This window comes from Hydra viridissima, unplaced genomic scaffold (genome assembly GCF_058129835.1).
Source record: "Hydra viridissima isolate aposymbiotic clone 2 unplaced genomic scaffold, HvirCarnegie_v1 scaffold_2, whole genome shotgun sequence".
NCBI classification, from domain to species: domain Eukaryota; kingdom Metazoa; phylum Cnidaria; class Hydrozoa; order Anthoathecata; family Hydridae; genus Hydra; species Hydra viridissima.
The window spans coordinates 4,572,325-4,597,387 of NW_028324301.1; the positions used below are offsets into that span (position 1 = coordinate 4,572,325).

Consider the following 25,063-nt stretch of genomic DNA (forward strand, 5'->3'; position numbering starts at 1 on the left):
ATCCAGTATAAAGTTTTTAATATAAAAATACAATACTTATAGTTTCAGTATATCCACTATAAGGTTTTTAACATAAAGAGTGTTGGAATGGATTGAAAAAGATTTACACGTACAAAACCATAGAGGTTTGATTATATTTCTAAAATAGAAAACAACCACCGATTTTTATATAACCGTCCTATCTTTTTATAACCGTCTTATTGAGGTGTTGAGCTCGGAGAACATGTTTATAAAGTTTATTTTTCACGGCCTCGCACTTTCAGTCTTTATACTTTCTAAGGGTATTAACTCTTCTTTTACAGAATCCACTTTTTTGGATGCTTTAATTAATGACTTGTTGCAAACATTTTCGAAGTGTTTTTTGTAAGAGGATAAGCATGGAACAATAGTCGAACAAGACGTAACCAACACTCGACTTTTGGTTTCTGATTTTAACGGTAGAACGTTATTACTTGTAGAACGATGACTTGAAGCCGTTTCAGATTCACTGTTACATTTTTCATGATTGCCAACGACACGCTGGTCAACGGATTTTAAATTTAAAACAGGTGGCAGTGACACAAAATTAATAGGAGTTGTGAGATCTGGTTGCATAGAATATTGAGTATACTTCGGAATAAAAGTTGCTAAAAAAGTTGGCCATAAAAACATACTTCTAAAACGTTTTTGTAATGCATCATATGTTCGTGTTTGACGGTAAGAAGTATCACGAGACGAATTTGAGTTTATTGGAAACACTGATTTAACTTTTTCGCTTAATATACGCCTGTTTAACAACAAAGTCCTCATTCCTCTTAAGGAAGGTACACCTGGCGACAATGGATAACAATCTGGAATATTATCTCCAGACTGCACAGGGGTTTTATTTTGATTATCAGAAAGGGATTGCATTACACCTGCAGTATTAATATGAAATGCCTGAAATGGTAAAATAAATGTCTATATACTATAGTATATATGCTGATGAAAAAGATCAGAGATCTTCTCTAATAACAATAGAAATAACAATAATAATGTACATAATATAAAGGATATGAAGGTAATAAAGAATATACCGAGAGTAGTAGTGTAAATGTTCGAAGTTGATCTGTCAAGGCTGGTAACATTTGTGTCAAATTGTCTTGAGTAGAAGTATCATGTTGAGTAGTAGGAAGGACATCTTGAGTGGCATGAGAAACATCTTGAGAGAATGAAGAGATGTCTTGAGTGGTGGGAGAGATATTTTGAAAGACATCTTGAATAGTTGGAGGAACATCTTTGGTAGAGGGAATAACATTTGAAATAGCGGAAGGAACATCTTGATTAGAAGTAATTACATCTTCAGTAGTGGTAGTAATGTGTTGTGGAGATGGAGTGTCTTCGGTAGAGGGAATAACATCTAAAATAGTAGAAGGAGCATCTTGATTAGAAGCAATTACATCTTCAGTAGTGGTAGTAATGTGTTGTGGAGAGGGAATGTCTTTGGTAGAGGGAATGACATCTGCAGTAGTGGAAGGAACATCCAGAGTAGAAGTAATGACATCTTCAGTAGTGGTAGTGATTTGTTGTGGAGAGGGAGTGTTGTCTCGAGTAGTGGGATGATCATCTTGAATAGTGGGAATGACTTCTTGAGTTGTGAGTGTAATGCCTTGAGCCGCAGTAATATTGACATCTTCCTCAACTATAGAAACAAAAGGAGAATTCTGTTGAACAGAAGGTTCCAATTCTTCATCATCTTCATTGCTTTTTGTTTCTGATACAATTTTTAACTTCTTTGGATAACCAGAATTTGATTTACTAACAGTAGATCGTTTTCTGCTCTTTCTTTTTTGTATATCATTAGAATTAACACATTTTTTTGTGTTGAATGGAGTCATTCCGACATCCACTTCTTTATCAAAAACATTCTGAATGGAAAATGACGTCAAAATTAAAAAAAATTAAATTAACCTTTTACAGCTGTGTTAAAATTTTACAATATTGGTATATCTCACTTGTAAAAAGAAATTAAAGTATTTTAACTACTTAGTTATGTGTGTTTACATAAATTATTAAAAAACCAGTAACCAATAACAAAAAGTACATATAAATAGTAAACCTGAAGATCAGTAATTGAATCTAATCGCTTCTTTAAACTCTCTATTATAGACCTGGACATCACACCATTCTCCTTTTGTAACTTTTTAAATTGAGATTGCATGAGTTTTTTAACAACATCAAACTCTATTTCTTTTGACTCATACTTTTGCAATAACTCCTAAAAGAACTTGAAAAATTATACACAAAACAAATAGTTTCACAAATGTTTTAGATTAAAAATAACAATTTAACAATGAAATACCTCGCACTTTTCAACAATTCCATTGTTTAGATTTTTTTGTTTTTTTAAATGAGTGAAATTTGCATTTTTATTTTTAGAATTTTTTTGGCTTTCTACATGCTTTATTTGTGAATTTAATTTAGCATTTCTAGCACCTGATTGTTCACCTTTAGTGAATACAAGTTCATTGCTTGGAATATTACATTCAGTAATTACTTGAGTGATACTTTCAACAAGTCTCTTAGCCTTGGATGAAACAGTATTACTTTTTGTTTTAGCCTTGCTTGAACTCAATGCATCTTGGATGACATTTGATGCATCTTTATTAGTACTATTAAATACGGTTTCATGATCAGAACTACCATTAGAATCATTTTTATTCCTTTTGAAGGAAACATCCATATCTACTAAAGATTCTGTACTTCCAACTCCATTACTTTGAGAATCACTAGATGTATTATTCCCCATCTCCAAATGAGCACATGAATCAAGGGGTAGTGGATTAACAGACAAAGTTTTAGCTTTAGAGCACAACATGTAATTTTTTGATTTACTTTTGATTTCTTTTCTTTTTTCTGAGCTACCTTCAGAGCAGTTTTCAGAGCACTTCTCAGTACTCTTTTCTTTAACTTTCAACAAAGGCTTAGTGCGTTTAGGTCTCGAATAACCAATAGGAGAAAAGAATTCCCCTTCGTAATGCATTTCTGCAAGCTTTTGAGTAATTTGTTCTTCTGAGTAACCCTCCTCAAGCAATTCCTCTTTCTTACGCATCACACGCTAAGAAAAACAAGAACTAACTCATATATCTGAATAAAAATAATTGGTTTTTTAAGCTATGAATTCTTATATAGGATTTTATTTAAGTCTATTTAAACTTGACTGAGAGATGAAGCTGAACTGCACAATATTCTATTAGATTTAGATTTTCACAAGAAAAAAAAGAGTTAAATGAGAAAAGTTTTACTTAAAATGAAAAATTTCAGTTTACATGCTAGATTGCATAAAGACTGCACAAGGAAACACACCTTTTTTTCTTGGGGATTTAATGACGGAGAAGAATTGACATCTAAGTCCTAAATTAAATAAAACAAGTTAAAGTAACTATCTGTGTGATTTAATGTCATAATTTTAATAGCATACATACCTTAATATTGTAATCTCGCTTTTCATCCCTTCGATGAAGAAAATAGCTAAGTACAGAACTTTTTTTCCATAAAACGGCTTTTCGGTATTCATGATACTAGACACAAGATAGACACAAAATTAATTTGTGATAATCGTTTGTAACACCACAAGATAAAACACTTACAATGAGCTTTACGTAACCTGATAACATTACCTGATCAAACTTTAAACTTTTAATTATACAGCAAAAAATAGTAAACATGATCAAAATTAGATTTATTTGAATAACATAGACTATTTATCATTACAACCTTCAAATATTTTTTTATAAATCTAACTGTAAGAGAAAGAGGTCAATTTTTGTAAAAAAAATTCCAAACTGCACACCTGGGATATGTCCAATAATTTGAAAAAGGGAACAAAGGAAAAATCACTTTTGTGAAAAGATGTCATGAGGATGTGTCAGCTCTTTTCTAATGAGGTAATTGAAATTGACAGTAAGAAGTCTTTTGGTCTAGATAAACCAAAACAAGCAAGTAAACCCAGATAATACTCAAATGACAACAATAAATGTTCAAATAGCTTTAAAAATGACAGAAAAGAGAATGTCTCAAAAAAGTACATGTCTGGATAGCACTTTTATCATGTCTAGCAATTTATTTGTGTGTCATCAATTAAGGCAACTATAGAGAGCAATGTCTAGAGGAAAAGGTCTATTTATTTCTATGAAATCATCACATTATTTTGGCCAGATAAAGAACCTGTAGATTGCACAACAACTTTGTCTCATATAATCCAACAGATGTTCTATAAAGACAAGACCAGTAAAAAATTTCTGGGTGGTTTGCCTACAAAAGAATAACTTTGTTCCAAAGATTAAGCAAGCATTGATCAATCAAATCAATTTGAAGTTTAAACAAATCAACCTGATTTTTTTACTAAGTCTGATGAGAGGTGTCAAGATAAAATTATGAAATATAGATGATAACATTTTTCATTTTTTTAAAAATTACATTACACGCCATTAATTTAAATAAATTATTTATGAAATACATAAAAGAATTTTATACTTGTTTTTTTAGAAATATTTAGCTTTAATTTGTTAGCCATTTAAGCATGGACAATTAAGAAGTTTTCCTAATAAAGCAAAATCCAACGGTTTAAAGAAATATTTGTAAGGATAACTAATTTAGTTGTAAGCATTCATTTAAAGTTAACACACACCTCTTTACTTTTTATCTTTTTATACCTTCTGCAAATTTGATTATCGCGTCTTGGTGGCATCTCTTTGGCAATAGTAGACCACTTTCCTAAAAAAAATTCTTTTCATGTTTGTGTGAAAAAAACAGACATTATAAGCATAAGATAAAACAAAAAAGTTCTTTTAAATTAAATTGGAAATTTTGACTGGATATGTTCCTTAAGCTTGTTATAAAAAAATTTTTACGACCATTTGCTGTTTTTAAAACAGCTTATTTTATTTTTATCATTGTAATAATTTACTTTTATTATTTAAAAAAATTTATAAAACTCTCAGTGAACTTGCAAGAAGCATTTTACTCAGTGAGACACGCTTACTAATTCTAGAAGCAAATAAAAGTTATCTCATTATAAGATAATAAAAGTTTTAAAATATTAATAAGAATTTAATGTTAAAATGAATTTTACTTCATAGTTCACTGATATTTTTGATCAACTGTAAAAAAAGAAGCCTTAAACAGTATAAAGTAAAAAAAACTTCATCAAAAGATGGTAACTTATCTAAAAGAACATTTATATAGACCAACTCTGTAATTGATAAACAAGATACTAAATATTTCTTTAGGATAAATTTTTTTATTTTTTGAAAAATGAAACTGTATCGAGCTGTAACCACCAGGGTCTGGGGGGGCCTCAGCCCCCCCCCCCCCCAATAAATATTAAACTTTTTTTTTTATGAGAAACCCATTGTAAAATGTTATGTCTTTATTTTCTTTAGCATTTATTTTCCTGGGATAAACTTGTTAAAATCTTTGAAAACCACACGCCACATTTTTTTAATACTCCATTTAATTGCAAAAAATGTTCCTAACGTATCAGTCTTGTACCATAGCAGCTTACTTTATCAACTCTTTCACATGATCTGCAAAAATAACTTTAATTTATCTCTTGTAACGTGTAGTTATTGCAGATCACGATTGTCAATTATTTTCATGATATTATTATTAGCATTCTATTTGAATTATTATCAATATTCTATTTAATTCTATTCATAAGTTTTTTATTATTAACTATCTACTAAAATTTATGTAAAGCATACTATTTTGTAAAATTTTAGTATTGCAAAACTTAGCTTACTATTTTAAAATTGCTGCAATTTTCAGATGTTAAATGTTATGTATAATAGATATCATTGTTATGCTGTCCAATATTTAATTTTTATCTATAGTGTACTTTTTATAATTTCTTTTCAACCATCATTTATAGGCCAAATGAACGAGAAAAATTATCTGTGATATCAAATAACTTGGAGGAACCTTGCAATTCACAACGAGTTCAACAGACACTATAAAGAATTTTAACCAGTCTAGAAATTTTAACTTCCCAACAAGTATGTTTGGAAAGGATCTGAAGCAAAGACCATTTATCCAATCTTGGTTCCATCGATACCCATGGCCACACTACAGCTAAGATACTGCTTTTTATTTTTCCTGCATTGGTGCTTTAAGTAAAAACATGATTTTGTCAATAAAAGCTGAAAATATTTTTACCTTGAACGGCTATCGAAACTGGAAAAGAGCACTTGAATCTGGGAGAGGGTTTTCAAAGCATGAGTATAGTGAGGCCCATAAAGAATCAACCGAACGTTTGATTACAGGACCTGAAAAATGTAAAGATATTGGAGAAGCTTCTTGACATCGAATTGGCTAAAAGTAAAGAAACTAATCAAAAAATGATATTGTTCAAAATATAAGGTATTTGGCCCAGCAATCTTTGCCACTTAGAGGAAACTGGAGCAATCAGGAAAAATGTAAAATAAACTCCAACTTTTACCAGTTACTTTTACTTTGCAGCAAGTATAACAAAGAACTGACCCAGTGGCTTGAGAAGAAAACAAATCTTTTTGTTTCACCAGCAATACAAAATAAACTTCTTGAGATTATGGCACTACAGGTTTTGCGCAAGATTGTCAATAACATACAGTCAGCATTTATCTTTACTGTTCTTTCAGATGAAACAAGTGATACTTCCAATATGAAGCAGTTCGTTGTTTGTTTCTGGTGAGTTGAATTTTGAGGAATTCATTAGTATGCATCTGTTACCAAATACAACATCTGCAGAAATTGTGCGTGTTCTCAAAGATATTCTCTTAAAAATGAGTAGGAAATTGGAAAATGCATGTGGTCAATGTTATGACAGAGCTGCTGCTATGTCTAGTCCTATATCTAGAGTAGCAACTATAATAAAGTTGTTGAACAAAAAGTGTTTACACACACATTGGTACAGCCATACTCTAAATCTTGCCATTGGAGATGTCATCAAAAAAATTCCAAATCTCAATGAAACCTTTGGAACATCATACAACATTTGCAGACTTATCAAAAAGTCACCTTAAAAAAATACCAAACTCAATGCTATTTGAGAGAACAATTCAATTAACGGAGAACAATTCAAAATCAATCCATAAATTTTGTCCTACAAAGTGGACAGTCAGAGGGAATGTTCTTGAACCATTTCTTGAAAACTGTTAGGAGCTCATGGAACTTTGGAGATGGTCATTGCAGGAGTTGAATGATACTGAGATAAAAGCAAAAATTCAGGGAGCGAAGTTTGTATTTGACTTCATTTTTTGTTGCTTTCTAGGTGAATGCCTCCTAAAATAAACCAACAATCTGAGTAAGGCTCTCCAACATCAAGATATTTCAGCAGGGGAATGACAGAATTTGATATCTCAAGTCATTAATGTTCAAAAATCATTTGAAATCAGTTTGTCTCTTTTACAGCCAAGATATTAACCTAACACACAAATAGCCCTTCTCCCAAGCTTTGCAAAATCACTTGATTGCAACACCAAAAAGTTTATTATCCAAGATCTCTTCTTGTTTCTCAAGAGTTTAGATCACTCAAAAAAGGCTTTGCTTACAGAAGTTGTAAAGATTGCAAGGCTAATTCTTGTCATACCAGCTACTAATTCTCTTAGTGAAAGGTCTTTCTTCACTTTAAAAAGACTTAAAACCAATCTTCGATTGATAACAATAGATTCCTGTCTGAACAACTTTAATCTTTTACTGTCTAATTTTTTAATATTTTAAAAGATATGGTGTTTGATGGTCATTAAATATACATTTAATATAAATTTAAAAATCTCTAAATTCTGCAATAAGTTTCCTTAAAAATAAAATACAAAAAGTTTGTTTAAAATATTTTAAGTTTATTATGTTCTTGACCATAACCCCCCCTACCCCCTCTTAAATAAAGGTAATTAATTCTGAAAAAAATCCTAATTGGAAAATCTTGTGACTAAGTTGTACCCACCAACACCATATTTTTCAACTAACTGTATGATCTTTTTATCTTCTTCTTCAGTAAACTCAGCAAATGTAATTTCAGGATCCAATGATGAAACGTACCTAAATTTAAAAAAAAAGTTCAATCTTAACAAATTAATTAGTGAAAGACAGGTTTTTGTTTGGAGAGAAGATTATTGTGATTTATAGATGTGTTTGTTGCAAAATAAAAAACAAATATATTACCACAGTGTGGTTTAGTTCTCAAAAACATGACTAAATAGCTTAAATGCAATTCTGATTAATATAATAAAGTTTTATATCTAATAGCTGGAAAACCCAGCCCATTGCACTGGGTACTCCAGCAAGTATATAACAAAAGCCACAGCATATATAATTGGTTTTTTAGTTAAACAAAATATAGAAAAAATAAACTTTATCGTTGAACCTCTCTCTGCATTGAGCATCTGTTCTTCCAGGGACATAGCATTTTACTTCTTTCCAATTCTTCAAACCACATTTTTTTATAGCATCAAGCAATTTCTAAATGGAATATAGTTATAAACATTTTTCTGAACATAATTTTGAAAAAATTCTTGTCAAAAGAATCAAAACTTGTCATAAAAACTGACTTTATCTTCTTCAGCTGACCACTTCCCTTTTTTAATTGATGGGTTTATGGATTTGTCCCAACGAAACATACATTGATTTGTTGTTCTGTCGCCCATGTACTCAGCAACTAAAAAAATTATAAAAAATGGATTTCAAATAATGGGTTCTAATCTTTAAGAGAAATTTTCAAGTATTCAATCCATTAAAAAAAAAAAGTTTCAAACATTTTTTTAAATAAAACAATACCAGAAACCCAATTATTTCCATACAGTGCAACAGCTTCTTTTAACTTTTTATCATCATTTTCATCCCATTTGCTAAAAAAAAAATAAACATTTTCACTTTTTTTTTTTAATTAAACATGAGAACTTTATTTAAGTAGACATCAGAACTTTATACAGAACAGAAGATAACTTAGGATGCTACTATTTTTCACAATTTTTTGGCAAAAGGCAGATTCTGTGCTGAGAGAAGTTGTCTTTTGATACAATCCCTTTTTAGAGCCATTTTTTGGTACTTCATATTGAAACTAGTGATAACCAGGAGCAATTTCATGAATTGAGTATATGTGGTATAACACCCGATCAAAATTTTCCTTTATTTTTATAAACAGCTTTTTAAAATGTGGTCAATTGTTATTCTGCTGGAAAAATACTGCATTTTTTGCCATATTGTTTCAGTGCTAGACATAGTTTTATTATTTTTACAGACAATTTTTCCTGATGACAGCTTATGCCCTTTTGGAGATATGCTTCATCATGCAGAAACTTTTCATCATCTTTAACAGTTTAATGTGAAAACCTTTAGAACAATACTTTGTAAAAATCGTGTAAATGCTGGCTTTGCTACCATTATGGTTTTTCTTGCTTTTTATTAACATTTTAAATATTGTAAATATTTGTTATTAGCAGTTAAATAAAGTGAGACTTACTGAATGTTAAACCTTAATAAAAATCCTTCTTCATGTGTTAGTAATTATTGTGAAAGTTGTTGCTATAGTTACTACTACAATTAAAACATACTGGAAATATTATTAAACTAGTAAGTTAAAGTAAATAGAACTAATCAATTAAAACTCAAGTGAGATTTCAAATGGGACTTCAACTATAAAAATAATTTTGTAATTATTATAGCTTGAAACGCATTTGTAATATCAAAAAAGTTATAAACTACAAGGTATCTACTAAAAGAATCTTTATCAAAGCAAAATAATCTCATGGAAAAAGATAAAGATACGAAAAATTGAACAATGTTTTAAGGGTTTTAACTCAAACTTTCATAAACTTGGAATGGAATGATTTACTACTTGATAATACTAAAGAAATAACCAAATCAAGCCAGTACCATAGTAAATTCAACAAAATGAAAACTTACGCTTTGATTACATCTTTGTTGAGAGTTCTTTGAAATCTTTGTAAACATTGAATAGGTGTTCTATTTGTCTATAAAATATGTAAAATATCAAAACTCTTTTAGAAGACAGGAATGCTACATTTATACTATAGAAATAAATGTAACTAAAAAAACTCTTACCCCAAGTTCTTTTGCTATCTTTTCCCACTCATGATTTTTATATTTCTTTGCCAACTTCAATATCATACTGTCTTCCTCTTTTGTGAACTTTGATTGGTTAATGGATGGATGAAGCACATTGCACCATTGTAATTGAAGCTCAATCTCTTCACGAGCTGGAAGCTATGTAAAATATGAATGTAGCTCATTAGTGAAATTGCTGTTAGGATTTCAAGTTTTAAAATATTTTCCTCTTATACTTATTCTATATACTCTTTTGTTGGTTTTAAAGTTTTAGTTATATTGATTTGTTAAAAAGAACCGGTAATTTTGCTCAAATTTATCACAAGTGAATTTTTTATAATAAGCCAAGTTTTTTTATAAGCAAGTATTCTATCTAATTTGTTAAAACTTTTGAAAATGGACTGAAAAATAGTGATCAAACTTTTTTAGCTACCATTATGGTTTAAGCAATCATTTTAAAAATATTTTCAACTGTAGATTCAGCTCAATTTGTGGCTGAAATTAGTTTTTCTAAGCTTTGCCTATTTTTTATTTGGTAATTTTTCAATTAGCCACTAAAAACTACTTTGCTAGCTACATCAACAAAACACACCCTTGGTCAAAAGTCCTCAATATTATATCACTGAAAGAAATACATCATTGTCATCTAACATGGAAAAGATTTTGTTTTGTAGAGAAAACTTAAAAATTATCAAATTTCAGTAAAAGTTAAAAAATGCTCTATACTAAAATAATGCCATTAATCAAATATTTCTTTTGTTTTTAAAAAATTTCATTAGAATGATAAGTTTCAGCTTTTCATTGATTATGGTTATTCGCTGTTAACAAAAGTAGCATAACTAAAATCCCATATGAGCTTATATATGCATTTAAAAATCCCATATATGCATTTAAAAATTGCTAAACAATCAGACATCCATTTCAGTAGGAACGTATCATTCACTACTGAGAAAAGGCAGCACAACTAAAATACTATAAAACTAAATTATCAACAATCTTGGATAGGAATGTTGGATAATTATTACACTTGCATGAGCTGTTACACCACCTGTAAAAATGGCATACTATAAATCAAAAACCGCTTTTTAAATATCAACAATTCTTTTAAAATTTTTCAATTTAATTTAATCAGAAAAACCACATTTAAATAAATAACCTATATGTAAATTCCTTAGAGAAAAATTAAAATCTTTTGTCAACAAAATTTTATACTCAATAAAATTACATTTTATTTAAACTTAAATTTTTCTTAACACTTAGTACATTTGAATTGCATTCTCTATTAATGAAAATGTTAGGAGGAAAACTTAATCTTTTGAACATATTTTTTTAGGAACAGATTTGGAAGCAGTTTGTTTGTAAGTTTAAAAATGTTTATGAGATCAAAAAGGTTTGCTATAATATTCCACATTTCCACCTTTCTTGCAAAAGTAGGCTACATATGAAAGCAAAAAATAATTCAGATTTATCAGTTTATCCAACACTTACAATACATTTAAAAAAGATCTAGAACTTTACACCACATAGTAAAAATGTGCTGAAAAAGATATATACTGGTATGTAAAAACAGCAAGCAAGTAAATTGCCCCTTTTTTTAATATATACATACTGTGGAACTAAGAAAGCTGAAAAAATGCCACTTTAATGATTATTCAATGTTCAACATCAGTACTGGTATAAAAAATAAATCTAGAAGACAATATTTAAGCTTTGATAAAAAAAATTTGATAGAAAAATCTTACATAGTTTTTTGAGATTCTGAAAAAGTCGATATCTGATGAATCTTTCAACAATTCAGCACGTGGTATTGCTCTAAAAAAAAAATAAATGTCTAAAGTTTTAAATCCAAGGGATCTTGATATTTAAAATTTTATTCAAATTTTTTTCTCTAAATGTTTAGGTAAATGCAAAGAATGTGTTTATTTCAAATATATTTTAGCTATCAGCGTTTAATGATGCAAACTTGAGCTTTAAAAAAACTTTAAAAATTTCTCAGTATGGAGAATCATATTAGTTTGATGTCAAAATTGAAATTATGATTATCACATGATTCTAATGGTTATATGATTGGTTATATGATATCATATGATTCTAATGGTTCATTTTTATGGTGGATGGTTAGCAAAATACTTAAATTTGAACTGTTTTTACAAACTGAGATTAACTTTGATTAAACTTTTGAAAGAAAATTGTTTATATTCAAAATTATTAAAGTGTGCAAATAAAATAAAAAAGTTTTTTACTTATTCACATGTTTTTACTATTTAAAATGGAATACTTTATTTCTTTTATATCTGCTATCACTTTTTCACGAAAAGATTTATCCAGCTTTTCCCTGCCACTTTTTACACGCTCTTTATTCTCCTTTTCAATCTTCCTCAGTCTAAAAACAATTTTTTAAATTTAAAACAACACAATTGAAATAAAAAGTTTTCAGAGGTCACCAATCCCCACTTTAGTCACCTGTGAGTTTTACTGTTGATATTGAGTCTAAGGTAGTAAAGATGAAAACTTCATTTTATGATGATTAAATCTTTAAAAAAATTAACATTAAACTTGGCAAAATATATGATTAAATTCATAAAACTCTTTTAATGCTTGGCAAGTAACACATTGACAAAATATTCAAAACACATCGAAACTTAACATTAAACTTTGAAATCCAGCAGAATGCCACAAGGTAGAATTAACAATAATAAGTAAAATAAGTAAATATACTTTTCCATTAATGGTGCCAACATCTTTTCCAAGTTATTATTATAAACTCCATCTTCTAGAAAATTTGACTCTTCTTTCTTCCCTAAAATAACATCAAACCAAACTTAATTAACTTGTCTAACTTGGTTTAAATATCTCTAATTAAATTTAAATTAACTAAAATGATTCAAGATTCAAAAGCTGAACTTTAAACAGAAGCTAATTGTTAAAGAGTAGCAAACTAAACAATTAATGAAATGATAAACAAATTTGTTAAAACTGGTTATGATTGTAAGTGAGTTGACCTGAACAGATTGTAGTTCATGTGTTCATAATTTTTTATTGTGTATGTGAAATAATGACTCAGCATGTGTACTATTTCTATTTAGTTAACCAATATCAATTGCTAGGGAACTTTTAAAAATTATTCATCAAGTAGGACAATAAGCCTAAGCATACAACTAGGATAAAGTTTGAACATTAATTTCATTATACCATTAATTTCAAATTTCAAATACTAATTTGAAATACTTGATTCGCCCCATTTAACCAAAATAATGGGTGGGAGAAGCAAAAATATGATTTCAATTCAATTTCAGGTTTATCATTCATACAAAAATTATCAATTAGTTTAAGACAAATTTGAGTCTGATATTTGATTCTCACATTTCATATTAACATTAGTAGTAAATTAGTAATAGATTTTTTGTGCTCTGAACAGAATTTTCCATCATAAATAAGCTTTCCAAAAATTGAAATTAAAACATAAAAATCATAGTTAATTTGTTGCACTAGAAATAAAGACTTAAACAATTAAATGAAAAATATAAAATATTATAAATATCACACACATAAAGATTAAAAACCGTGTTATTCTTGAACGTCTGAACTATTTTTGACCATGCCAAAAGTTCATGGCATCAGAAGCCTTACCACTCTCAAGTTTTCTTTTTTTTTTTTTTTTTTTTTTTTTTTTTTTTTAATTTTGACATTCTTGATTCAAGTTTGGTAATATTGGCAGAGTGTACCCGTTTGATTTAAATTTTCATCTTTCATTTTTTTTTTTTATTCAAAAAAAAACCTCTAGATTGATCACCCCTTTCAATTTTATACAAACTTCTATGCGGACTAGTTTAAAAGTCTCGTTTATATAAAAAAGGCTGTTCTCGCCATCAATTAATACAGTTTGGTAATGTTGGCAGAGTGTTTTCAGTGGTGGTTGGGATGATCCAAACTCTGAAGATGATTAAAAAAGATTTTAAAAAATTCTTATCTTCAACTTTTAAGAAGTAGTGCAATATTAAAAATGGCATTTTATAAAAAATCATTTCACCTTACAAATATCAAACTAAATGAGCAACTTATTGCTCAACTTAGTTCAAATATCAAACTAAATGAGATGAAATAAACTGAAGTAACTTATTGCTCAACTTAGTTCAAATATCAAACTAAATGAGGTGAAACAAACTGAAGTAACTTATTGCTCAACTTAGTTCAAATATCAAACTAAATGAGGTGAAATAAACTGAAGTAACTTATTGCTCAACTTAGTTCAAATATCAAACTAAATGAGGTGAAATAAACTGAAGTAACTTATTGCTCAACTTAGTTCAAATATCAAACTAAATGAGGTTAAATAAACTGAAGTAACTTATTGCTCAACTTAGTTCAAATATCAAACTAAATGAGGTGAAATAAACTGAAGTAACTTATTGCTCAACTTAGTTCAAATATCAAATTCTCGAGCAGTTTGTTAAACAATGCTAAATTTTATTTTTTAGTTGAAAGGATTTGTTTTTGTGCTAAACATTTATCTCATGTAAAAGTGTCTATTGAATTGAAATGTAATTATTTGATTTATCCAACATTGAAAGTTGTTTGGGTCAATTAATTTTCCATCATCAAGAGCCAAAATCATTTGTTTTTAAGCATTTTTTCAATTCTTGTGATGGTTGTTCAAACTTTAAGCTAGGATAAACAAGTCTATAGAAAACACTATACAATCAATAGCAATACTTTGAGAATAAATAGTATGTAATGAGTAACAATACCCTAATCTTTGAATGTTATTAAATGGAAAATGAAAAATTACTAGACTAAAAAAAAATTATTCAAAATACTTCTAACTTAATAGTAATATTAGCAAATGTCATGATCAACAGACTTAATGAAGTCATCAACAATAATAAATTGTTAGCTGAATGTTTAAAAGCTAAAAAAGTCAAAAACCCTTTTTTAGCTCTAATTTTCCTCTTACATAATTAATAGTAATTTCTTATTTAAGCATAGCAACTTAAAGTATTTTGTAACTTTTTGGTCTGTCGCTTTTTTTGTTGCATAAAAAAAAAACTAAACAGAAGAACTTACAAGGTTTCGATGGCTTTGTAAATATTGGAGTGCCTAATGCAGCAATTTTCTTCTCTTTAGTATCTTCATTGTCTGGTGGACCCTAGAATTTCAAAACATATTTGTGATCTGTTAAAACAGTCTATAATGAGCAAAATTATTTTAATATTAAAAAAAGAAAAAAAGGACATAGAATAACAATCAAAAAGAATTTCACAAATTGTGTACAACAGAAGGCATAATTTAATCCTGATAAGTTTTCCTGTTCCAATATAAATCAATATAGATGTAATATAATATTAAGGACTCTTACCAAGGGAGTACCATCTTTAAAGTATGGATTATTAAACCTTCCTATACAAGCTTTGCTTAATCCATCATTAGTTTGGATTCCATCTTCAAAATTTCCTAAGTCATCCTGCCAAAAATGAACATTCTTGTAATAATTTTATAATTAATGATAAAAATAGATAAGATAAAAAACAAGTTAACAAAAATTATTAAATTAATCATCAGCTAAAAAAAAAAAAAAAACATGCCAGTCATTTTTCTGCTTATACTTTACTAGATTTTTTTATTAGATAATTTATAACAAGCATAACATAATGTGCAACAGACTAACTTATAAAACAGAGAAAGAAAAAAGGAAAAAAAAAAAGGATTAATACAGGTGCCAAATTTTTTAAAGAAACAGCTATAATTTCAACATAATTATTTTGTAGTATTGATAATGAAAATGTTATTAATGATGTATTATTAATGATTTAATTATTGTAATACATGATATTTAAGGCATGATATTTAAGGCATTATAGACCAATATAAATTTTATCTTAATTAAACTTATTAAATGGATTGTTAATTTGCATATAATTTGGCTTCACAGATTATTTATTTGATAAAATTATAAGTATTTGTAAACAGTATAGAATGCTCAGCATTTTTCTTTACACATTTAAAAATTATTCTTGTCTTAACTATAATTAAAACTAATCAAACCAAATCAAAAAATAATCATCAAAACAATAACTTGAAAATTTTGTAATACCACTGGCTATACCCCTTATTCTCGTATTGCACAATTTCTAGTATATTGATTTATATCTATTTTAAAATCAGTATATTTTGCAAATAAATAGCAAAGTCAATTGCTGGCAATTCCCATGTTTAGAGAACTAAAATTTTCTTATTAATATTTGGGTCACAATCAATCATTACAATGAAGTAGTGTTGTTATCTTTTCTTAAAGCATACTTAATAGCAAAAAATTTCCATAATAACCATTAGCAGAAAAATGACTGAGTAAAAACTATTAGTTTGAATACTAGTAGTGGTAAATATTATGTATACCTGAATGCGCCGATTTCTTGCTAATGCTAACTCAACTTTTTTTAACTCTTCATTCAGACGATCCTTTAGTAAAAACAAACCAATAATCATGATGTAAAACCAAAAGTATCTGGGGAAAAAAAAGTTTTAAAATTGTTTGATTTTAAAGAAAAAACCTGGTATAGGCGATTCATTTGTAGTGCATTTTCCAATGTACTAAGATTAGCACTGCACTTTAATGACTTGTCTTGACCTGCATTAAAAATTTAAAAAACCTGTATAGTTCATTTTATATACAAATCATTTTAATATTGGGTCAGATTATTACATACTTAAAGCTAGATTACTGACTATCAGTGGTGTAATCTAATGACCATCCAATCGTTTGGAATAGTCAAATAATCACAGGAACCAATGAACATTTTCACACTTGAACATTTCATTTCTTTTCCAAAAATATATATAGTGTCATTTCAGCCACTCAAAATTCTGGTCAGACATAAAGATAAACAAGACACATTACAAAAAATGGATATACCCATCCAGGGATAAGTGGTCAAATTTCCATTACACCACTGATTATTTACAAATGCCTAAATATTTAAAAACCATCATGCCATAAAAAAAGTTTTTGATTAGAAATAATGAAGAACCTTTCATAATAGTTGCAGCCGATAACCTTTCAACTCTACGCGTACGATAGCCTTTAAAAACATGCTCAACATACGAATTAGATATACTGATTTTTGCTTGGGTTTTGTCTGGCTTTTCAACTAACGCACCAGACTCATTTATTTCAGTACTAGTTTTTGCTTCAAACTCATCAAATGCTTTTGGCTCTTCAATGGAAGTGTTTGATGATGAACCACAACGTTTTTCTTTTAAACCTTTTACTTTGCCTTTATATCCATTTGCATTGGAAAAATTAACAGAATCATCATTAGGATGAATAACATTATTAACATTCTCATCTAAATGAAATGATGGTTTTTTCGAAACTTGGGTGACTTTTTCAAGATTAAAGCTTGCATCTGAGCTGCTGCACTTTTCTTCATAATTCTCATTCCATGACTCTTCATTCTGATTAAAAAAATTGTAAAGTTATAAAAACATTTACATTTAGATGCTATAATCAAGCTTAATACTTACACAATTTTATCAATAGTAATAATTCAGTTTGATTCTTAAAAACAAGTTTAAAAAAATAATCAAACATTATACATTAGCCTAGTTAATAATTTTTTTTGAATGTTTGAAGTCTTTCCACATCATTTAAAGAATGTTCAAGTAATTTTTCATAAAGAATTTTTTTTTTCATATAAGGTTCTTATAAGAGATGTAGGTTTATAATAACATTTATCTTTTTTTTTCATCATTTATACATAGAAATTAAAACTTTTTAGGTCAAAAAATTTAATTGTTTTTAAAAAATTACTTCTACAAAAACTAAAGACAGTAAAACACTCATGTAGGTGTTCAGACATATAGAGTCATTTACAAGCACAAATATTTTAATTCAAAATTAGGACTCCTCAACGGAAAGCACAACTAAATTTGAATTGATATATATTTGTGGGTTTCTGCACTTTGAAAGCTCTATTTGCTATATTTTTAATGAAACAGAGCGTGAAATTAACATGAAATATTAGCTTTTAGTACTTCCAATATTTGTGCATGGAAGATTTTCATAAAAAGTGAGGAAAAAAAGGAATTGAGGGATAGCTTAAGAACCAGGAGCTAGTGAAAACTACATTCAGGCAGAGTATATCTAGAATACATTAAGATTTACAAGAGAATAATTGTCTAAAACCATCCATACTTTGTTTTTTCATATTATAATATTTATATTTTAATCAATATTACTACTTCATCCAGTAAAGGTCTTAGTTGGTAATTCTTTTATTTACTAAAAGATATGCTTGATAATTTTGAATGTGATTGAGAAGGTAGTACATCTGGTTTCATGTAATATTTAACCCTGATGTTTTTGTTGAGTGTTAAAATCTATCACTTCTAATCTATTTGCCCTTGAAATCCTCTGATTTGAAAATCCATCTAATTTGAAATAAACTATGCAGTAGTAATTTGTGTACATTGGGAGGTAAAACATAATCCCGATAAGTTTTGCTGTTTATCATAAATATTTCCTATAAGTTTTGCTGTTCCCCTTAAAACTTTTGAAACTTTTGAAACAATTGAAACTCATTAATGGTGTACATTCTTAAGATATAGCTATAAGAACATTCAAAGTTGATTTGAGTCATTTCTATTACCAGCTGAATTCACACTTCTTGTAAAACTTAATGATAGAACTTCATTGTGTTCATTGAAAAATTTTACTATCTTTTCTTTTTCTTCTTACTCTCAGAACTCCCCATCCTTTAAGGGGCCTTTTAGGACCAGCTTTGAGAGATCTAACTATATCTTTTTCAAGGCTACCTTGAAGCTATTCATATTCTTTCAGTATAATACCACTAGCTCCTAATGCTTTATTTTAGTTTTTGCCAATAAAATAAAAACAGTTGCACTATTTAAGCATTTGTAAACTCATAAAATCATTCATTTGTAAAATATTAAATTTTTCTAATTTTTCCAAGAAAATGCTTTTCTAATTTGAATTTATCTATTCCTAGTTTATAAATTATTGGAATAAAATCTTTCATTTTGTATTGAAGAAAGAGCAACGCCTGCAAATCTTTTATCTAAAAGAAAGACATCTTAGTTAATATTTATAATAATGGTCAGCTTACAAAGAAGTGTTTATTAAAATATACTATTTATTCTTACTAATAATTTGCAATGAAATTCTGAAAGATAGAGCTTTATGGATGTATTTTGTTACTTTTACATTTAAAGAGAAACAACAAACTTGCAGCATTTATGGTCATGCTTTAATATTCACTTTGCTGAAAACTGTAGTTTTTATTAAAACATGATTAAAGAGTTATGTAGTCATTAAAGTAAGAGGTAGTTCAAGGATCCCACTGCAACAATAGTCAAGCCATGTTATACTCTTTTGGTATATACAATATTGAAAAAACAAGTTTAAATTTGTCATTTCTGACAATCTACAGAATGTTACAAATCTAGTATACTACTTTACATATAACACAAAATTTAAAAAAGTTGACAAAAAAATATTTTAAAAACATCTGAAGCCATTTTGCATACTTTTTATCTTTTCATGGAATTGTGCTATACCTAGTTTTCTGAAGAAAAAAAAAAAAAAACTCTATCATGTGTAGGTACTTGCCCAATCAAGCATTTACCTAAAAAAATACTCATGCTTGTGTATTATACAATTAAAAATTTATTTTTAAGCTGTTCAGCTAAATATTTGTGCTTTAGGCTGCAAATAAAGCTTAAATGTTGATATGTTTATTGATATTTCCCAAAACTATTCAGAGTTGGAACAAAATTATGAAACTTGAAGATCTCAGCATTTTTGTTTTCCACTTAACTTTAAAGTGATACAATGTTAAATAAATGTACTCATCATGTAAAATAGTAACCTGATTCTTCATAATAAAACAATAATATTAGCAAAGTAAACTCAATTTAAAAGATGCTAACACTATTTTAAAGTAAAAAGAATTAAACTATAATAATTTGTTGAAAATGATTCAGAAATAGATAACAGCTAACAAAATTGTAAAAAAATACTCTTGTTTTATAACTTTACAAATAACACTTTACCACTAACAATTTTAAAAAATAGAAATTCTATTTATTTGTATAGAAATTCTAACTATTTAGTAATAAATAAGTATGGTAAAACATTAATGTTGTTGTTTTTTTTAATTAGTAAAAAAAAATTGTACTAAATTAACTAATTAATTACCTCAATGTTTGACTTGTGGATATTTTCTGGAAAACCTAAACACATTTAATATTTAATTTAACAAGCATGTATGTATGTATGCATACATGCATTTAATTTAACATGTATGCATGTATGCATATGTATGTATGTATGTATATATGTATGTATGTATGTATGTATGTATGTATGTATGTATGTATGTATGTATGTATGTATGTATGTATGTATGTATGCATACATGCATTTAATTTAACATGTATGTATGTATGCATTTAATTTAACAAGCATGTATGTATGTATGCATACATACATACATACATACATACATACATACATACATACATACATACATACATACATACATACATACATACATACATACATACATACATACATACATACATGTAAACACATGTGTGTTTGCATGTGTGTGCTACATATTTATATTTACAGATAATATATTTCTTACTCAATTCTTAAAAAATAATTGCATAAATGTAACAATCATTATAACATCTATCCAGATAACTAACCTCTTTGATTGTAATCATTATCATCATCATCATCATCATCATCATCATCATCATCATCATCATCATCATCATCATCATCATCATCATCATCATCATCATCATCATCATCATCATCATTATCATTATCATCATCATTACTACTTTCACTGTCTGCATTAAAATTACAACCAGATGTGGATTCTAGAGCAAGTTGAATTTGTTGAATTTCCTGAAGTAACACTTCGCGATCATATTCTGTTAAACTCATTTTTAGATAATCAGTTTGTTTTCTTAATTCTTAAACGTTCAAATCATAAAAAGATATCTTTTAAAAAACCAAACATAACAAACTCATAAGCAACAGCAGCTTTTGCGAACTGTATAACTAGCAAGTCAAGAAATACAATAACTCTAGGTAATATCCAATTAGGCTAACAGGGATTTTTAAACAAAAATGTGTTTTTGATCCTAATACAGAATGCTGAGACCTTGTTTGTTCATAAATCTTTAGGAGATCTCTCAGCTATCTGATTAAATTTTAGGTAAAATACTTAACCATTTTTTAGAGAACTAGGACAGAAAGAAAATTAAAACTTTTTGGAATGAAAAAATATTACTATCTTGTGCATTACAAATTTAAATACAAAAGCAGTGGTAAAAACTTATGCTAAAACTTTAATTTTTACAAAACTTTATATGTAAAGGAAAAGTAAATTTCTTCAAAAGGGCTGCCATAAACTTGAAAAGATTTTGTGTAGATATTTGACAAATAGATACAGTTTTTGTTATAAATTCCTTTTTTTGTTTCATCTTATGAACAAATTTCCAAGTCTTTTTCTTTGATTTAAACCTTGAATTCTCTAAATCAGAAATTTTTTTGACATTTTTTATGCTTTGGGTGAAAATCTAAGCTCTTTGTTGAGGTTGCTCTAAGAGTCAGGAAAATTAAGGTAATTATATTTCATTCAGTAAATGTATTTTTTCGTCCTTGGACTGTTTTGAGTTCAGTCTGACGGAGTACAAGAAAATTGTTTGGAAGTAGTCGAATATCGCAACATATTGTTCAAATTTATATGAAGCCTAAGACAGAATGTTTTTTTTACCGAAATTTTGTACTTGCCTGTTAATATTTCGAAGACCTTGGAATAATTTTTATCAGCTCGGTGATTTTTATTTATCTAACTTCTTAAAAAGCTTAAGAAAACTTTCCCTAATCTTATTTTCCTGTAATAACTTTATATCTTGTTTTGGTGCACATATAACCTTATATTTGTTAGGTAGTAAACTAATAAAAATAAATAAAACTAATGCAATGAAAAGAAAAAAAAAACAAAAACACGTGAGTCACTAATTTATACTAAAACCGGACCAGAATTCAGATTATACCTAAGTAAAAAATCTAAATCTGTAAACCTAACAACTTTGAACAGAAAATCAAAAGAAATTTTCATATGAAAGAATAAGCTTGGAATTCTTAAAATAACAATGCTCAAGTGACTTGATTGACCGCTTGATATGACAATTTCAGCATATTTAGTTTATAAAATTTTTAAACGTTGAGGAGGAAGAAGTTGGGCGATTTGGGTTTGGCAATGAACTGACCAAAACAAAGTTTAGTTCTGCTTATTAGCAAATTTTAATTTATTCAAATTCTTTCTAAAAGTCCACTGTGAAAAATGTGATAAACATGCTTAAAAAAAACTGTTCGGTGTATATTTAAATACTTTAAAACCTAATTTAAAAACGAAACTGAAAGAAGCCGTTTACAAAAATCACATGCGTATCTACCGAAGACACAGAAAGTGAGTGTGCAGCAAACGCTGAATAACGTTAATTCAAATATCAGTGTTAAAAAAAGGATTGATCGAGACCGCAAAATGATGCTTAAAGGTTTTACAGAGTTAGTGATGATAATAGAGATTTTTTGCGTAGCATTTGAAAGTGATGCATACAGTGATGAAACTCTTGCAAGAGATATTTTACAGCTTGCTATAGATGAACCAAACTCTATCAATTCTGGTTCGAAGAAAGATATAATATCTCAAGTGCAAAATACTTCTGAAAAAAGCGATGACATTGCTAAAAAAGTTTATAACATTTTTTGGTTATCGATTTTAAAATTCATTAAATATGGCTGCATTTTCTCACGATAAACAAAGTTATTTAATGATTTCATTGTAGAGGGATGAGTTATGTTGTCAAGGTGATATTCAAGGAAGATGTGATATCAATCAAAAGTGTCCTCGCGGAAATTTCTGTGACGGAATGTTTTGTTACAAATGTCATGAAGACGGGGAACACTGTAGCTTAAATGGTAGATAAGTTGTTTTATTATCTAACACAAAGCTTCAATTTAGGTATTCAAGATAATGACTTTTCATTATAAATTTAGGAGTATGCTGTGATGGTTCTGAATGTCAATATGGAGTTTGTACAAAAGGGGTAAAAGCAGGGGACGCTGGAACGTTCTGCGACCTTTCAAAAGATTGTAAAGGTATTAAATTTCTGCATGCATCATAGAGCATGTATGTATAAATGCAGTTTGTAAGATTCAAAAAGTGGTCCTATTCTAGGACTAGTTGGCTACAGGGGTTGACACGCTGCTTTAACTTTCCACCAGAAATTTCCAAAATTCACATGGAACCTTCACACATAACTAATTCATCTTTCAGTGTTAAAATCAGGGCTATAAGCGCATGCGCACAAAGTTATAGCGATTTTTGTGTTTTTTTACAATTTTTTTAAAATTTTTGTAACAATATTGCTTTTTTAATTTTAAAAAGCAATAGCATTGGCTACAAGTAAACTTGAATAGATCTAGGTGTTGTATGGTTCACTCTAGCCAGCCACATTTTGTGTTTCTCAATTTTTCGCGTTTTTGGGAATTTATAAGCCATTTTGTGAGCAAAAAGCTTTTGGGGTTAGTTGGCACAATGATTGCGGGGCTAGTTGGCAACATGTGCCAACTTACAACTTTTCGCATTAGCCGTAAATTCACTTAAGTTATATAACACTACAGATCTACAGACGTGAGAAATTATAAAAGAAAAGTAGATAGGCCTGTAAATTCTAAAAATGTTACAAAAAATGCTGCTGATGTTATCTTTATAGAAGAAAAGTCTATTCGATCGACTTAAGGGCAATAAAAGTAAATGTCAAAAAATATTTTTGGATAAATATATCAAGAGTTTACATAAAAAAGATGCGCTTGAAATAGATGCTTAATGTTACTAAACTTGTCTCTTTTTATATGGTGTACCAAAATATATGCCAACTTACCTCGGGGTTATTTGGCATATATTTTTTCCTTTTTGGAGGCCCTTTTTGGGCCACCGATTATTTTTTTTTTTTAATGCTTGAAACTTGAACATGCTTGCCAAATTCATATTCTTTTGAACTGCAATTTGATATCCTCAAAAAGTTCACCCAGAAATGCACAGTGCTCAAAAACTAAAACTGTAGCCAACTACCCCAGGTCTCCTCTATTCCTTTTGGTTTTTTCGTTTTTCTTTCTTTTTTTTTTCTTTTTTCTTTTTAATTATTTTTTGTCTTATAAGGGGCCTCACTAATGTGTTGCATAAGAGAAATTTCAATCAGTCGCCTACATTCTATATGCAAGCCCATGTTAGAAGAACATGAATCTTGTGGTCCAATCAATTTATTTCATCAAGAAATAACAACCAACTCTCACGTAGAACCAATATGTGGACCTTGTAAGCCTGATTTAACGTGCAAAGCTGTGGGGTAAGTAAAAACTTTAATCCAGAATTCCTAGTTACATTTTTGATAATAATTTTTAGGAATAATTATTTTTTACAGATCCATAAGTTAAATTTTTTTTTTTTTAAATAGGATTCATGGTCAACACAACGTTTGTCTTCGTGCGAACGATAATTGAAAACATATCGGTGTATATACATAAATATATTATTTGTAAATAAGAGCATTGATTACAGGTCTAACTTTTATAAACTTAAAAGAGTTTTAAGTTAATTTTATAAATTAATTTTATAATGACTGACTATGAAGATAAATTAACAACTTTACGAATGTGTGTGTTGTTTGAAAAATATTTGAAGCACACCAATTCATTCAAAAACACAAACGTAACGAAAAACGTTTGATTTTTCTATCTGTCAATCCACTCATTTTTGCTCCTTAACGTTCCGTCCAATAATGAACTTTAACGAACAGAATTTCAGCAAACCCTCTAAAGAAAACTTTTAAGCGGAAGCTAAAAATAACTGTAAAAACCACTAATTTCTATATTCAGAACTTTATCGAAAAATTAAAGTTG

General features: G+C 28.4%; 2 protein-coding genes and 1 pseudogene across 7 annotated transcripts; 2 read left to right on the plus strand and 1 right to left on the minus strand.

Annotated features, from left to right (window-relative positions):
* Positions 1-102: 102 nt before the first annotated feature.
* Positions 103-21,827, minus strand: LOC145185443 (uncharacterized). 6 transcript variants are annotated; one of them, XM_090078632.1, is made up of 24 exons: positions 20,906-21,098; positions 20,788-20,824; positions 20,273-20,307; positions 17,085-17,511; positions 16,608-16,684; positions 16,453-16,515; positions 15,416-15,520; positions 15,124-15,205; positions 12,778-12,859; positions 12,338-12,442; positions 11,802-11,871; positions 10,057-10,218; positions 9,898-9,965; positions 8,770-8,840; positions 8,544-8,650; positions 8,360-8,454; positions 7,940-8,034; positions 4,649-4,734; positions 3,444-3,539; positions 3,325-3,372; positions 2,321-3,076; positions 2,078-2,236; positions 1,056-1,886; positions 103-918 (listed from the first exon to the last, which is right to left on the minus strand). In XM_090078632.1, the coding sequence occupies exons 1-24, from the start codon at positions 21,032-21,034 to the stop codon at positions 244-246; spliced, it is 4,461 nt and encodes a 1,486-aa protein (XP_089934758.1). In that variant the 5' UTR covers positions 21,035-21,098; the 3' UTR covers positions 103-243. The 6 variants fall into 6 exon arrangements, 5 of the variants coding, with proteins under 5 accessions (XP_089934758.1, XP_089934757.1, XP_089934756.1 ...); XM_090078631.1 differs by having other exon boundaries at positions 20,788-20,806; positions 20,873-21,098; XM_090078630.1 differs by having other exon boundaries at positions 20,788-20,806; positions 20,849-21,098.
* Positions 6,714-7,341, plus strand: LOC149891635 (uncharacterized; annotated as a pseudogene).
* Positions 21,828-22,591: 764 nt separating the features above from the next.
* Positions 22,592-24,816, plus strand: LOC145190014 (dickkopf-related protein 3-like). The gene is made up of 5 exons (XM_090078674.1): positions 22,592-22,853; positions 22,948-23,080; positions 23,159-23,260; positions 24,324-24,510; positions 24,619-24,816. Exons 1-5 carry the CDS (start codon positions 22,644-22,646, stop codon positions 24,662-24,664), a joined length of 678 nt encoding a protein of 225 aa, XP_089934800.1. The 5' UTR covers positions 22,592-22,643; the 3' UTR covers positions 24,665-24,816.
* The last annotated feature ends 247 nt before the right edge of the window (positions 24,817-25,063 follow it).

Excerpts from the sequence above, each read along its gene's own strand:
- LOC145185443 (XM_090078629.1), bottom strand. The coding sequence starts at position 21,034 with ATGAGTTTAACAGAATATGATCGCGAAGTGTTACTTCAGGAAATTCAA. Across the intron at positions 15,521-16,452 it reads CAAGAAATCGGCGCATTCAG|GATGACTTAGGAAATTTTGA; the intron begins GTATACATAATA and ends CATTTTTGGCAG. Across the intron at positions 4,735-7,939 it reads AGTTGAAAAATATGGTGTTG|GAAAGTGGTCTACTATTGCC; the intron begins GTGGGTACAACT and ends AATTTTTTTTAG.
- LOC145190014 (XM_090078674.1), top strand. The coding sequence starts at position 22,644 with ATGATGCTTAAAGGTTTTACAGAGTTAGTGATGATAATAGAGATTTTT. Across the intron at positions 23,261-24,323 it reads CCTTTCAAAAGATTGTAAAG|GGGCCTCACTAATGTGTTGC; the intron begins GTATTAAATTTC and ends TTGTCTTATAAG. Across the intron at positions 24,511-24,618 it reads TTAACGTGCAAAGCTGTGGG|GATTCATGGTCAACACAACG; the intron begins GTAAGTAAAAAC and ends TTTTTTAAATAG.